Source organism: Aethalodelphis obliquidens, unplaced genomic scaffold (genome assembly GCF_003676395.1).
Source record: "Aethalodelphis obliquidens isolate GAN/ISIS:26980383/991018 unplaced genomic scaffold, ASM367639v1 scaffold10, whole genome shotgun sequence".
NCBI lineage: Eukaryota > Metazoa > Chordata > Mammalia > Artiodactyla > Delphinidae > Aethalodelphis > Aethalodelphis obliquidens.
In genome coordinates this window covers 24,930,592-24,947,533 of record NW_020837954.1, presented here as the reverse complement: position 1 = coordinate 24,947,533, position 16,942 = coordinate 24,930,592, and the positions used below count along the sequence as shown (strand labels likewise).

Here is a 16,942-nt window from a genome sequence, read left to right as displayed (position 1 = left end):
CTACTCTTTGTTGTGGTGCGCGGGCTTCTCATTGCCGTGGCTTCTCTTGTTGCGGAGCACGGGCTCTAGGCCCGCGGGCTTCAGTAGTTGTGGCGCACGGGCTTAGTTGCTCCGCGGCATGTGGGATCTTCCTGGACCAGGGCTGGAACCCGTGTCCCCTGCATTGGCAGGTGGATTATTAACCGCTGCGCCACCAGGGAAGTCCCTCATTTGTTATTTAATAGAGTTTAAAATTTTTCTCTGTGAAGTTCTTTTTTCTTAGGTTAATTCTTTGATTCCCTTATTACTTTGTTGCTACTGTAAATAGTATTTTATTTTATATTATTCTTTCAGTTGGATCTTACTGGTATAGAAGATGCTTCTTTGTACTTCTTATCCAGTTTTGGAACCTGGTTCATATGTGCTTCATAAAATGAGTTAGGGAGTTCTCAACCCTTTAAATTTTTCTGGAATATCTTTGATGATAGAGATTATCCGTTCCTTGAAAGTTTGGTAAAATGTATGTGTGTGTGTGTTTAGGTAGAAAGCTTTTGATGACTATTTTAATTTATAGTGATTGATTCAAAATTTCTATTTCTTTATGCCTCAGTAATTTTGCCCGAGGAGTCCCCCACCCCATTTCATCTATGTTATCAAATTTATTAGCATATAGATCTCCATGATACTCTTTGATTATGTTTAAGATCCTTGTTGTGTCTTTACGTATATTTTCTTTATTATTCTGTTTTATTTATTTGTGTCATCTCACTTTTTCCCCCATTACTCTTGCCAGAGGTTTGTCTACATTATAAATCTTTTCAAATAAAAGATTTTTCTTCTTTATTATATTTTGTTATATATATGTTTTATATATTATATATACATGTTTATATATGTTTGTTTTTCTTTATTATATTTAACTTCTTGAGTTGTTAACTCATTGATTTTTGGTCCAGGAGTATTTTTAGGAGTGTCTCTTGCATGTTAAAGTTCCTGTAGCCTTGTTTACCCAAGAATATCTTTATTGAATCCTCATATTTAAATGGGATAGTTTGGGCTTCCCTGGTGGTGCAGTGGTTAAGAATCCACCTGCCAATGCAGGGGACATGGGTTTGAGCCCTGGCACCGAAGATCCCACATGCCGTGGAGCAGCTAAGCCCATGTGCCACAACTACTGAAGCCCACACGCCTAGAACCCGTGCTGCACAACAAGAGAAGCCACGACAATGAGAAGCCCGCACACCGCAACAAAGGGTAGCCCCCGCTCAACGCAACTAGAGAAGGCCCGTGTGTAGCAACGAAGACCTAAGACAGCCAAAAATAAAAACAACTAAATAATAAATTAAAAAAAAAATAAAAGAGATAGTTTAACTCTAGGTTAGAAGTCCTTTTTTTCTCCTTGAAAATAATGCTCCATTGACTTCTTGATTTCAGTGTCACAATTTAGAAATCTGATTTCAAGTGAATTCATGTTTCTTTAAATTTATATTTTATATTGGAGCATAGTTGATTAACAATGTTGTGTTAGTTTCATGTGTACAGCAAAGTGATTCAGTTATACATATACATGTATCTATTCTTTTTCAAATTCTTTTCCCATTTAGCTTATTACAGAATATTAAGCAATGTTCCCGGTGCTATACAGAAGGTCCTTGTTGGTTATCTGTTTTAAATGTAGCGGTGTGTACATGTCAATTCCAAACTCCCTCCCTCCCCCGACCCTGCCCCCTGGTAACCATAAGTTTGTTCTCTAAGTCTGTGAGTCTGTTTCTGCTTTGTAAATAAGTTCATTTGTATCATTTTTTTTAGATTCTGTATATAAGCAATATCATATGATATTTGTCTTTCTCTGTCTGATTTACTTCACTTAGTATGATAATCTCCAGGTCCATCCATGTTGCTGCAGATGACATTATTTCATTCTTCTTAATGGCTGAGTAGTATTTCATTTTATATATGTAGCACATCTTTATCCATTCATCTGTCGATGGACATTTAGGTTGCTTCCATGTCTCGCTATTGTAAACAGCGCTGCAATGAACATTGGGGTGCATGTATTCTTTTGAACCATGTTTTTCTCCAGATACATGCCCAGTAGTGGGATTGCTGGGTCATATGGTAGTTCTATTTTAGTTTTTCAAGGAACCTCCACACTGTTCTCCATAGTGGCTGTACCAAATTATATTCCCACGAACAGTGCAAGAAGGTTCCCTTTTCTCCACACCCTCTCCAGCAGTTATTGCTTGTAGATTTTTTGATGATGCCCATTCTGACTGGTGTGAGGTGATATCTCATTGTAGTTTTGATTTGCATTTCTCTAATAATTAGCGATGTTGAGCATCTTTTCTTGTGCCTGTTGGCCATCTGTATGTCTCCTTTGGAGAAATCTCTATTTAGCTCTTCTGCCCAATTTTTGATTGAGTTGTTTGTTTTTTTGATATTGAGTCACATGAGCTGTTTGTAAATTTTGGAGACTAATCCCTTGTTGGTTGCATCATTTACAAATATTTTCTCCCATTCTGTGGATTGTCTTTTCATTTTGTTTATGATTTCCTTTGCTGTTACATGCACTCATTTTTGTGTGTGTTACTATGCAATTTAACAGCATGTGTTAATTTGTGTAACTGCCACCACAATTAAGAAACAGAAATGTTCCATCAATACAGAGATTGTGTTACCTACCCCTTTATATTCACATCCCATTTCTCCACCCTTTCTAACCTTTGGCAACCACGAATCTATTTTTCAGCTCTATAATTTTGTCAGTTTGAAAATGTTATATAAGTGGAATCACACAGTATGTAACCCTTTAGATTGGCTTTTTTCATGCAGCATAATGTCCTTGCGATCTATCTAAGGTGTTGCCTGTGTTGATAGTGGGTTCCATTTAATTGTTGAGTAGCAGTCTATGATATGGATGTATTGCAGTTTGTTTAACCACTCCCCAGTTGAATGGTATCTGGGCTGTTTCAGTTTTTGGCTATTATGAATAAAGCTGCTATGAACACTTATGTACAGATTTTTGTAGGAACGTAAGTTTTCATTTCTCTGGGATAAATGCCAAAGAGTGCAGTTGCTAAGACATGTAGTAAGCACATGTTTAGTTTTTTAAGAAACTGCCATACTGTTTTTCCAGAGTGGCTGTACTATTTTACATTCCTACCGGTAACATGTGAGTTGATCCAGTTCCTCTCATCCTCACCAGCGTTTGTTGTTATCATTTTTTTTAAAAAAAAAAGCCATTCTGATAGGGGTGTAGTGATGTCTCACTGTAGTTTTAGTTTGCATTTTCCTAATGACTAAAGGTATTGAACATATTTTCATGTACTTATTTGCCATCTATATATCTGTCCTCTTTGATGAAATGTTTGTTCATATCTTTTGCCTATTCTCTAAATGACTTGTTTGTTTTAATAAATTTATTTATTTATTTATTTATGGCTGCGTTGGGTCTTCATTGCTGTGCGCGGGCGTTCTCTAGTTGCAGAGAGCAGGGGCTACTCTTCATTGTGGTGCGCGGGCTTCTCATTGCGGTGGCTTCTCTTGTTGCAGAGCACGGGCTCTAGGCACGCGGGCTTCAGTAGTTGTCGCACGTGGGCTCAGTAGTTGTGGCTTGCGGGCTCTAGAGCGCAGGCTCAGTAGTTGTGGTGCACAGCTTTAGTTGCTCTGCAGCATGTGGGATCTTCCCGCACCAGGGCTCGAACCCATATCCCCTGCATTAGTAGGTGGATTCTTAACCACTGAGCCACCAGGGAAGTCTTGAGTTGTTTATTTTTAGAGTTCTTAATATATATTTGAGAAATGTGTCCTTTGTAAGATATATGGTTTGCAAGTGTTTTCTCCCAGTTTGTTCATTGTCTTCTTATCCTCTTAACAGAGTCTTTTGCAGAGCAAAAGTTTTTAATTTTGATGAAGTCCAGTTTATCATTTTTTTTTCTTTTATGGGTCATGGTTTTGGTGTGAACTCCTCAAGTAGCCCTAAATACCAAAGATTTTCTCCTATGTTTTCTTCTAAAAGTTTTATCGTGAATATTTGATGATATTTAAAAACTGAATTTTTTGGTTAGAATAATGACATTGTGTGTGTTTTTTGTTTTTTGTTTTTTTTTGCGTTATGCGGGCCTCTCACTGTTGCGGCCTCTCCTGTTGCGGAGCACAGGCTCTGGACGCACAGGCTCAGCGGCCATGGCTCACGGGCCCAGCTGCTCCGTGGCATGTGGGATCCTCCTGGCCGGGGCACGAACCCGTGTCCCCCGCATCGGCAGAGTGGACTCTCAACCACTGCGCCACCAGGGAAGCCCTGTGTGTGTGTTTTTAAAGAGCCATTTTAGAAATAACATATTGAAATATTTACAGATGATGTTTAAGATTTAGATCGAAATAATATAATGCAGGAGGGGGTGAAAAAAAATAAATGGGGTGAAGAAGCAAGATAGGCCACGTTCCTGTAAAACCTAGATTTGTGACCACGAGATCAGTGCTTGTGGTAATCTTTTAAGCTTCTCATTTTAGATTTAGATAGACTATACATACCCTTTCTAATTTTTTAAATGATTATATAATCAGAGTTATGGCTAAAACTGGTTCTGAGCCCGTTCTGGACCACTTATTTCCTTAAGTTTGATGTTCTCACTGTTTCCTTCTCAGCAGAATAAAAAAATTATGAATTTTTGTACACTAGGTGTTAAAGACTTAATGTTAACTTATCCTCAAGAATATTGCACCTGAATTTTTAACGAATAGATGGTAGAGGAGAGAGTGTGATAGTTAACAGAGTAACCACTGATGTAGCCAGGTTGGGCAGAGTATTATAGAGACTTAGAGCAGCTTGGGCAACTAGCCACTCTGCCTGCTGGCTGTAGCTGATTATACATGCATGTGACTTTTAAAGGTTTCTTCGTTAGTATAAAGCCAAATGTCACAAAGCCCAATAAACATTTGATTTTAATGATTACTAATTAATACTTTGTCGGTTGATGATGAAACTGTCAAGTTTGATAAAGTCTATTATAAACACGCATTACTTTAAAGGTGGCTTTCTCTTAAAGCTCATTTGATGTAGTCATTATTGGTGGCGGAATTGTGGGGCTTGCCTCTGCCAGAGCGCTCATCCTGCGACATCCAGCTCTTTCCATTGGTGTTCTGGAAAAGGAGAAAGATTTAGGTATGTATGTTCTCAGTGTTGCTTAACCTGAGCACCTGCTCATTTTGTCAGTTCTACATCTTTCATGCTGAATGTCGATGTTAGTGTCCCAGTTTGGATTCTTTAGAAAGCAGAGTCTAGGACTAGGATTTGGGTGTAGGTGATTTTTTTCAAGGTTATTCGAGGAGGCAGGAGTGAGGAGGTGGGGAGAGTAAACAGGGAAGGAGGAAAAACCTTGTGAGGGTGCATTATCTAGGTTGCAGCTGGGAGCTTAATTCCACTGAGCCCTCGAGGAGCTACCTAATGTTTCCCAGGATTGTGCTCATTTATCCATCAGCTTCTGTCCCTTTAGTTGAGGATTGTCCATAGGGTGTTGAGTCCCTGTGCCCCCAAATATTAGAAAAGGCCCTGGAGCAGAAGGCAGAGAGCTGTAGTGGACCCTTGAAGCGGTTTGCTTGTGGTGAGGGGGGCGGTTTGTGCACCAAAGTTGTAGCGGAAGTCAGAGATGGGCTGGAGGGATGTGACACAGACACCATGCTTGGCTGCTACGGGAGGCTAGAAGTGCTCTGACTATAAGAACAAACTCAGACAGAATTTTAAATAGCGGTCTCTAATAGCTTCAACTGTAAGTGTATTCCCCCACTTCTTAAGTTTTGAATGAGTCATGTAGTTTCTCCTAACCTGTTTCTCTTGTTCCATAGCTATTCATCAGACTGGACATAACAGTGGTGTCATACATAGTGGAATTTATTATAAACCTGAATCTCTGAAAGCTAAGTTATGTGTACAAGGCGCAGCCCTCATCTATGAGTACTGTAACCAAAAGGGAATTTCCTACAAGCAATGTGGCAAGGTATGGCATTTTACTAGGGCCTTGACTTATTTATAAATAGCATTTACTTAGTAATCTTAAATGTTGATTTAAAAAATGCCTGGCTTTTCTTTCTCTGTATCCATGTAATTTGCAAAATCTAGATGTTTCATATAAATGGGATCATACAATATGTTGTCTTTTGTGATTGGCTTCTTTCACTTGGCATGGTGTTTTCAAGGTTCGTTCATCTTGTGGCATGAATCAGTACTTCATTCCTCCTTATACTCCATTGTATTGGTAAACCACATTTTGTTTATCCAGTTATCAGTTGATGGACATTTGGGTTGTTTCCACTTTTTGGCTACTATGAATAATGCTGCTATGGACATTTATGTACAAGTTTTTGTATGGACCTATGTTTTCATTTCTGTCAGGTATATACCTATGAGTGGAGTTGCCGGGTCATATGGTAACTACATGTTTAACATTTTGAGGAAGTGTGAAACTGTTTTCCAAAGTGCTGTACTATTTTACATCCCCATCAGCAGTTAATGAGGATTCCAATATCCTCACATCCTCATGAACACCTGTTATTGTCTGTTTCATTTTAGCTATCCTAGAGGATGTGAAGTGCTATATCATTGTGGTTTTTATGTAATTAAACATAGTAATTAATGATGTTAAGCATCTTTTCATATACTTATTGGCCATTCATTTATCTTCTTTGGAGAAATATCTATTCAAATCTTTTTCTCATTTTAAAATTGAGTTCTTTGTCTTTTTATTTGTATGTGTTATTTATATATTCTGGATATATAAATATCCCTTATCAGCTATATGATATTTACTAAAATACTACTAAAATATTAAAATATATATATATTTTTAAATAAAATAATAGCAATAGTAATGATCGTATTTTAAATATTACTAAATATTTTCTCCCATTCTGTAGATTTTCTTTTTTACTTCTTGATGGTATCCTTTGAAGCACAGAAACTTTCAATTTTGATGAAGTCTAGTTTATCTTTTCTTTTCTTTTATTGCTTATACTTTTAGTGTCATATCTAAGAAATCATTGCCTAACTTTAGATCATGAAAAAGTGCTCCTACATTTTCTTCTAATGTCAAAGCCTTAGCTCTGATGTTTAGATCTGTGATAGTTTTTTTCCCCCAAATGAGTTGGTTTAATTCTGAGTGTTATAGAATTGGAGCTAGAACAAAGACTGAAGAACAGACTTTGGCAGGATTCTGGGCTGGGTTTACTCTGACCTCACAGCTAAGGTAGAAATGGCCGAATGAGAAGAACTAAAGAGAAGATGAACCACTGTATGATTTCATTTTTTTAAACTTTAACAAAAGTTTGTTCTTAAATTTATAGCAGGTTTCAAGACAGCACTTCATTCTAACTATAGGTGGCAACAGATGTTATGGCAGGGAATCCAGTTATTTAAACAGGAATGGAATTAAGGATCACCATTGCCTCTGGCACAAGGAACAGCTTACTTTTTGACAGATTTCTTAATTCCAACTGTCGCCAGGAGGGCCTTCCTTGCAGCCTCAAGTTTCTTTTGCTTCTCTTTTTGTTTCTGCTTGAATGCCTTATCATCCTCATCCAACTTCTTGGCCTGCTTCTTGGGCTGCTTCAGGTGCTTCTTACCACCTTTTCAGATGGCCTACTGCCCCTTCCCCAGACCCCACCACCAGAAGCAGAGCTTCTACCCTTACACGTATTCCTCCAGCGTAGGTTCACTTTTTTTTTTTTTTGCGGTATGCAGGCCTCTCACTGTTGTGGCCTCTCCTGTTGCTCCGGACGCGCAGGCTCAGCGGCCATGGCTCACGGGCCCAGCCACTCCACGGCATGTGGGATCCTCCCGGACTGGGGCACGAACCTGTGTCCCCTGCATCAGCAGGTGGACTCTCTACCACTGCGCCACCAAGGAAGCCCTAGGTTCACTTTTTAATTAATTTTGGTATATGGTGTGAGGAAGAGTTCCAACTTCATTCTTTTGCATGTGGATATCCAGTTGTCTCAGCACCATTTGTTGAAAAAAATATTCTTTCTACATTGTTTTGGCACCTGTATCAAAAATCAGTTGAGCATAAGTGTAAGAAGGTTTGTTTAGGATTCTCAATTCCATTCCATTGATGTGTGTCTATCGTTATGCCAGTACCACACCATCTTGTTTACTGTAGCTCTTTATTTTTTGAAATCAGTAAGTGTGAGTCCTCCAACTTTGTTCTTTTTCAAGAGTGTTTTGGCTATTCTGGGTCCCTTGCATTTCCATATGAATTTTAGGGTCAGTTTGTCAGTTTCTCCAAAAAAGGCAGCTGGGATTTTTGTTAGCGAGCGATTATATTGAATCTATAGATCAATTTGGGGAGTATTGCCATCTTAACAATATTAAATTTTGCAAACCATGAACTTGGGATGTCTTCCCACTTATTTAGATCTTCTTTAATTTCTTTCAACAACTTAAAAACATTTTTCATTTTACAGGTCTTGCACTTCTTTTGTAATTTTATTCCTTGATATTTTATTCTTTCTGATGCTTTTGTGAGGGGAATTGTTTTCTTAATTTCAGTTTGGTTTATTCATTGCTAATGTATAGAATATGATTGATTTTTGTGTATTGATCTTTATCCTTCAACTTCGGTGAACTCGTTTTTTAGTCTAATAGTTTTTCGTGTGTGTGTGTGTGTGGATTCCTTAGGATTTTCTATATGCAGGATCATATCATCTGCAAATAAGATAGTTTTACTTTTTTCTTGCCTAATTTACCTGGGTAGAATCTCTAATACAATGTTGAATAAAAATAGTGAAAGTGGATATCTTTGTGTTGTTCTTGATTTTAGGGAGAAAGCATTCAGTCTTTCACTATTAAGTATAATGATAGTTGTGGGTTTTTTGTGGATGCCCTTTATCAGACTGAGGAAGTTCCTTTTTACCTGCAGTTTGTTGATTTTAATCATGAATAGGTGTTGGATTTTCTCAAATGCCTTTTCTATGTCTCTTGAGGCAGTCATGTGGTTTTGTCCTTTATTCTATTAATATGAATTTATTACATTAATTGACTTTTGGATGTTAAATAGATCTTGCATTCATGCAATGAATCCCACTTGGTCATGGTATATAATCCTTTTTATATGTCGCTGCACTCAATATACTAGTATTTTGTTCAGAATTTTTATATCAATACTCATAAGGGATATTGATATGCAGGTTTGTTTTCTTTTGATATCTGTGTCTCGTTTGAGTGTTAACTGGCCTTATAGAATTAGGAAGTGTTCCCTTCTCTTCTGTTTTTTGGAAGAGTTTATGAAGAATTGGTATTAATTCTTCTTTAAACATTTGGTAGCATTCATGAGGCCTGAGCCTTTACAGTTACTAATTCCATTTCTTGTTATGGGTCTATTCAGATAACTCTTTTTCTTCTTGAGTCAGTTTCAGAAGTTTGTGTCTTTTTAAGAATTTTCCTATTTCATATAGATTATCTAATTTGTTGCATACAGCTGTTCATAATATTTCCTTATAACTCTTCTTCATGTAATTTTTAAGAATAAAAGTTCATTGTCACCATTAAAGGTGCTATGAAGATTTTTTTTTTAATGATGTGGGAAAATGGTCCTGATATAGTGTTAAGTAAAAAAAGCAAGATATAAAACTGTATTTACAGTTTTTATGGTTGAGTTATGAGGGTTTTTTTTTTTTTTTTTTTTAATCCTTTAAGCCAAAGGAACCAGACAACATCCATAACATCCACCATTGAGAAACATACCATGCCCCATGCCTACCCATAGGATGATTTTAAGCTCTGTAACCCCTACTTCTTTCTGGAGCCTTGAACACTACTTCATATTCCCTCTTCACATCAAATCACATCATTGCTTCTAATCCATCTCAGCTCAGCTCCAGGTGTTAATTTACAGATTGCTGCTTCCAGGCCACAACGGTGTCAATGTGACTTAATGACCTGATTTCAGAGTTTTCCTGGTTCAGTCACTGATTTGTGCCTCTGAGTGTCTGCCCCTCCCCAACTTCTTTTTTTTTTCTTCAAGTTTGAAGTCCTTTTATTTCTTTAAATTGAGGTATGATTAACATATAATATTATTATTAGTTTCATGTGTATGTATTGTGAAATGATCACCACCATAAGTCTAGTTAACATCTGTCACCATTCACAGTAAGAAAAAGTATTTTTTTTCTTGTGACGAGGACTTTTAAGATCTATTTTCTTAGCAACTTTCAAATATGCAATACACAATTATTAACTATAGTCACCATGCTGTACATTACATCCCTATGACTTGTTTATTTTATATTTGGAAGTTTGTACAGAGTTTCTAAAGAGTTCTTTATATATTCTGCATATTAAAGCCTTATCAGCGATAATGATTTGCAAGTATTTTCTCCCATTCAGTGGGTTATCTTTTCACTTTCTTGATAATGCCCTATGATTCCACGTATATTTTTAAGGTTAATTATTTGTTGATTTAAATAACCTTTACACCTTGATTAAAAGTATTACTTTATGGAGTTCGGTTGACTCCTTGCTATGAAATAGTGATTTTTGAATTCTGATGTACTTGTGAATATTATCTGTGCTTTCCTTTGCTGGTAGCTGTTAAGTAAGAAACTACCTCAAACAGATACTTTGCCCAGAAATAAACAGAAAAAGAGTCTTGATGAATTTTCTGTTTTTCTCCTCTGCAACAGAATGCATTAGTAAATACTTTGAAATGTACTTTATTCCAAAAAATAAAATAGTTTTCTGTTAGCGATATTCCATTATACTGAATATTGCCTGTCTTTCTGATGTACTGGTTTTTGTTTAGTTTTGTTTCACTTTTGTTTTTTGTTTGGTTTTTAATGTAAAGACTAAGCAACCTGTGCTTCTTTCCCCTCTGGGATCGAGGGAGTGATGGCGATACTTCTGGCCAAGGTGCATGTAGCAACTGTCATAGCAGATGTGACAATTGAGGCTACATCTCACCTTTGTTTTAATGCAGTCTTAAGACAAATGTTTTTGGTGGAGGAAGAAAGTGAAGTCATGAAGAAAGGGAGAAGTAGATACATGAAGCAAAAACAGTTTAAAAAAATCAACCCAATTTGAATCATACACTAATTTATGATTTTCTATTGAATTTATCTATCATAGCTGATGATATATTTAACTCTATTCATGTTCTTTATCTTTTTTCTTTTTAAGCTTATAGTAGCTGTTGAACAAGAAGAAATTCCCAGACTTAAGGCCCTGTATGAGAGAGGCCTGCAGAATGGTGTCCAGGACCTGAGGCTGATCCAGCAAGAGGACATAAAAAAGAAGGAGCCATATTGTAGGGTAAGTGATTCACTAACCCACACACAGGCTCACAGGGATAGGGCTCAGTCCTGTGACATGGAGGCTGAGGGTGAGTTTATAGGAAGCAGGAATCATAGAGACAGTTAAATAATCCTGTTACAGAAGCATTAAGGTGCCAGACACAAGAGGGCATTGCCACAAACTCTGGACACCTGATTTCTTCTTTTCCTACAAGAAACTACCAGGTCCTGAAGAACATAGGCAAAAGCAAGAGGAGGTCTGAGACTCTATGGCATGTTTGGAAACCACTGAGTGGTGAGTTGTGGTTGGATCATAGGGTGTGTAGCAAGAGATAATAGATGAGACTGGGAAGGCAGAATTAGCCCACATAAAGGGCTTGATATCATATCCATGCTGATACTTTGAAGTTTATCCAGTAGGCATAGGTAGCCACTAAAAATTTTTGAGGAGGGTGGCTACAATATTGGATCTGTTTCAGGAGGGTAGGTTATAGAGTTTCTGGCTTAAAACATGCTGTGGGGAAAACCAGATCTTCTTTCTTGTATTTGTGATAGAAGCACAAATAATAATATAATAGTTACTCTGCATATCAACTTCCCTTGATAGCCTTTTAGAGGCTATCCGTCCAATTCTCATTCCACTGACTGTTCCAATGAACTGCTGTATCTCCTGTTCCCCATTCCCCAGTGTTTTAATGACATATTCCAATAGCTGGACTGTGGGTACCTGTCTTAGCGAGTGTGACCTTGAACTCACTGTCAGGCAGTGCTTAGCAAAAGCTTGCTTTAGAGAAACACTATTTAAGGGAGAGAGCCTGGGTGATATGTAGACCATTCATTCTTGTACATCTCTCCAGACCATCAGATTGTAGTACACCTACACTGTAGTGTTTTTCTCTCCCCATCCTACTTCTTGACCCCAGATTACTCTCCTTGAGTTGTGTTTTGGTTTTATGGCATCAGCCTATGGAGAAAGTCATTGTGTCACTCACTGAGGCCTCTACTATAAGGAGGTGGTTGAGGACATAGGTTCACTGTCAAACAACATCTCTCTGAGAACACTCAGGAGAAATTTCAGACTCCAGTTCTAAGAATAATTTTGTTTTTCCTGAGCACAATTGGCTTGTTTTTATCGATGGACACTGAATTCTTTAACTGTATTGTCCTGTTTGCCTTGGCTCTAAGCAGAAACACATTTGTGCCCTACTCTTGCCAAATATCTAGAGCATTAAGCATACATTTTTATTTTCATGTACTAAATTTGCTCTTTGTTTCATCTTATCTTTCCACCTTTGTTTTCTATATGCTCTGATTTTTTGGAACTTTTTATTGAATCACAGCATACATCCAAAATCATAAATGTATACAGCTTGATGAATTTTCGTTAAGTGTGATCATCCAGATCAACAAACAGAACATTACCAGCTTCTGAGAATTCCCCTCATGCCCCCTCCTAGACACTACCTTTCCCTTAAGGATGACCACTGTTCTTTTACATCATAGATTTTTGAATTTTGTGTAAGTAGAATCATATAGTATGTGCTCGTTTGTGTCTGGACTTCTTTTATTCAGTATTGTTTATAAAATTCATCCATATTATTGCATGTAGTTATAATTTGTTGTCATTGCTGTATAATAATCCTTTGTATGAATATAGCATGGCTCTTTATACTGTTGTTGGGCGTTTTGGGTAGTTTCCAATTTGGAGCTCTTGCAAGTAGTGCTACTAAGAACATTCTAGCACATCTATTTTGGTGAACACACGTACACACTTTCGTTGGGGATATACCTCGGAGGGAAATTATGGTCATAATTTATATATATGTCTGGCTGTGGCAGGTACTGCCAAAGAGTTTTCCATAGCATTTGTCCCAAATAATACTCTTATCAGCAGTGTATGAGAGTTACAGTTGCTCCTTATCTTCACCAACACTTAATATTGTTTGTTGTTTTCATTTTAGCCATTCTGGTGGCTATGTAGTAGTATAATATTATAGTTTCCCTGTTGACCCATAAAATTGTACACCTTTTCATATGTTTACTGGCCATTTGGATATTTTCTTTTGTGAAGTAACTAAGTCCTTTGCCCATTTTTCTATTGGATTGACTGTCCTTCTTAACAATTATTAATTCTTATTAATTTTATAAGTTCATTATATAGTCTGAATATGTGTCTTTTGTTGTGTATATATATATACATATACACAATAGATATCTTCTATGACTCTGTGGCTTGTGTTTTCACTCTTAATAGTGTCTTTAGATGAACAGAGGTTCTTAGTCTTAATGTAATCATTCCATCAGTTTATGCATATATTTCTCTTTTATGCTTAGTGCTTTTTTGTACTCTGAGAAATCTTTGCCTATTTCAGCATCAGGAAGATATTCTCCTATGCTTTTTTTCTAAAAGCTATGTTGTTTTACCTTTCGCATTTAGATCTACGATCCATTTGGAATTGATTTTTGTTTATGGTATAAGATAGGGGTCAAGGTACACTTTTTTCCCCTCATATGTAGATATCTAGTTAGCCCAGCACCATTTATCAAAAAGACCATTATTTCCCCACTGCACTGCAGTGTTACCTTTGTGATACCAGGTGACTATATATAGGTGGGCTCTGTGTCTGGACTCTCTTCTCTTCTGTTGTCTCTTCTTGTACCACTACCATAATGTCTTAGTTACTATAGCTTTTCAATAGGTCTAGACATCCGGTTGAGTAAGTCCTTCAATTTTGTTCTTCTTCAACATTGTATTGCCTATTCTTGGATCTTTGAATTTCCATATACATTTTAGAATTAATTTGCTAAAGTCCACAGGATAACCTGTTATGATTTCGATTGAGATTGCCCTGAATATGTAGGTTGACATATTTGCAGACAGTTGACATATTTACAATATTGAATCTTCCAATCCATGAACATGGATCACTCCATTTATCTGAATCTTTAATTTATTGAAAAAAATGTATTACAGTTTTCAGTGTAGAGGTCTTACATGTCTCTTAGATTTATTTCTAGGTATTTGATTTTTTATACTCTCATAAATAGTATTGTTATTTAAAGTTTATTTTCTACTTATACATTACAGATATATGGAAATCAAATTGATTTTTGACCATGTATTCATCTTGGTTGTTGAATTCACTTATTGATTCTAATAGTTTGTCTATAAATTCTTTTTCTTTTTTTTTGGCCGTACCATATGGCATGTGGGATCTTACATCCCCAACCAGGGATCGAACACATGCCCCCTGCAGTGGAAGTGTGGAGTCTTAACCACTGGACCACCAGGGAAGTCCCAATTCTTTTGTATTTTCTGTGTACAATCATGTCATCTGCAAGTAATAACTTATTTCTTCCTTTCCAACCCATATACTTGTCTGGCTCAATATTTAATGCTAGCATATATTGTTTTGTATGTGTTTCTTGTTTGTTTGTTTTTACAGGCTGCTTCAAATCCTTTCACAAAAAGACAAGATAGAAATAGATTTTTTTCCCTTAAGTTATCTGTAGTTGTGCAGTTAAAGTTAGATCAAAATATTTGATTTTATTAATTAGTATAAAGTTCCCAAGAGACTAGGAATCCAAACAGTGTTAAATGAGTTCTTCCTGCAGAGAAAGTCATAGCATCTTCAACTCCAGAAAACCTCACCCTTCCCTCCCCTCAGACTCAGTCAGAATAATCAAAGTGTTTAACTTGTGGGAGTAGGTCTTCTTCTCCCTTTTCCTCTCCCCATGCATTTCTTATCTCTCTGAGATGGTGAATGAATGACTGATTTTTTTAAAAAAGAAGACACCTTCACTGAATATCTAATTTTGGCTATTTCTTTCAGGCTTTGGGCAAATGCTACACGGTCTTAAGCCAGGATTGGCAAACTATGGCCTGTGGGCCAAATCCAGCCCACCACATGTTTTTAAAGACCTATAAGCTGTTTTAAATGGTTGAAAAAATTAAAAGAAGAATAATATTTTGTGACACATGAAACTTATATGAAACTCAAATTTCAGTGTCCACAAATAAATTTTTATTGGAGAACAATCATACTTACTCATTTACGTGTTGTCTATGGCTGCTTTTGTGCCAAACAGCCAACTCGAGTAATTGAAACAGAGATCCTAAGCCTCACATGGGCAAAAATATTTACTATCTGGCCCTTTACAGAAAAGATTACCAGCTCCTGATCTAACAGTAGGGAGCCACTGAAGGATTTAGGCAAGAAAATGATATGCAAACTGTGCTAATTTAGGAAGGTTAATCAAGTTCTGGTACATAGGATGGAATTGGACATGGGAGAGAGGGGAGCCTTGAGGTGGGAGGTCAAAGCTATTTATATTTACTATTGGAAGGCAGCTATGCTCACCATGATACCATCGACACCACTTATTTATAGTTATTTTTAGACTACCTAATTTCTTTCTGCTACTCTTGAATATCATAGGTTAGTAATTTCTAGACTTCAGGGAATTTTGACATATTATTCTTTATTTTATCTCACTATATTCTGTCTTTTTTTTTTTTTCCATAAAGTAGGATCTGACATAAGGTGAGCAGCAGAATGTGGTGGCTGAGAAGCCAGACAGACATAAATTTAAATCTCATTTCTGCCTATTTAACAGCTGTTTACCTTGAGTGGGTTAAAATTGTTCTAAACCTCAGACTCCTCATTTGTAAAATGCAGGTTGTTCTGAGAATTAAATACAGTGATATATGTAAGGCATCCAGCATATGTTAATCCTCAAGAAGTGGTAGATGTTATTTTGGGCTTATTTAAGCAGTAGTTCTAGTGAATTCAAATTGGTTTTGTTTGAGGTACTTGGGAACTTTTCATGAAATCTGTTAAGATAACTTAGTTATGTTTGTTCTTTTCCTCCTGCTTTACATTTTCCCCCTTTCCTGATGCTTTGCTTGTAACCCAATATTTTATTCTGTTTATTTCCTTTAAGCCATATCAATTCCTCTGCAGAGTAAAATAGGCTATTTAAAAACATTGTAGAGAGATCCTAGGATGTCTTCAAACCAGGCTTGTGAATAACTCATATAAGAGCTTGTTTTAGTCAGTTGGGGCTGCTGCAACAAAGTACCATGAACCAGTTAGCTTATAAATGTCAGATATTTATTTCTCACAGTTCTAGAGGCTGGAAGTCTGAGATCAAGGCTCTGGAAGATTTGATGTCCGGTGAGGACCCACTTCCTGGTTCATAGACCATCTTCTTGCTGTGTTCTCACATGGCATAAGGGGTAAGGGAACTCTCTGGAGTTTCTTTTATAAAGGCACTAATCCCATTCATGAAGCCTCCATCCTCATGACCTAATCACTTCCGAAAGGCCCCACCTCCAAATACCGTCACATGGGTCATTAGGTTTCAACATATGAATTTTGGAGGCACACAGACATTCAGTGTATAGCAGAACTGGTTATTTAGACTGATGCCATACTTAAGGGGGAAATACACTAGTATTAAAGAGATTAGGAGATTGGTTCAAGATGGCAGAGTAGAAGGACGTGCTCTCACTCCCTCTTGTGAGAGCACTGGAATCACAACTAACTGCTGAAAAATCATCGACAGGAAGACACTGGAACTCATCAAAAAAGATGCCCCACATCCAAAGACAAAGGAGAAGCCACAATGAGATGGTAGGAGGGGCGCAATCACAATAAAATCAAATCCCATAACTGCTGGG

The 16,942-nt window shown here is 37.0% G+C and overlaps 1 protein-coding gene across 3 annotated transcripts in view; it reads left to right on the top strand.

The window, feature by feature from the left end:
• The window catches only part of L2HGDH (L-2-hydroxyglutarate dehydrogenase), a 51,119-nt gene that overhangs the window by 1,999 nt on the left and 32,178 nt on the right, over positions 1-16,942 (top strand). For all 3 annotated transcript variants that reach the window (XM_027111180.1, XM_027111181.1, XM_027111179.1), the window contains exons 2-4: positions 5,028-5,143; positions 5,824-5,975; positions 11,147-11,278. In XM_027111180.1, the coding sequence (XP_026966981.1) occupies positions 5,028-5,143; positions 5,824-5,975; positions 11,147-11,278 (400 nt within the window). The remainder of the gene's footprint in view (positions 1-5,027; positions 5,144-5,823; positions 5,976-11,146; positions 11,279-16,942) is intronic.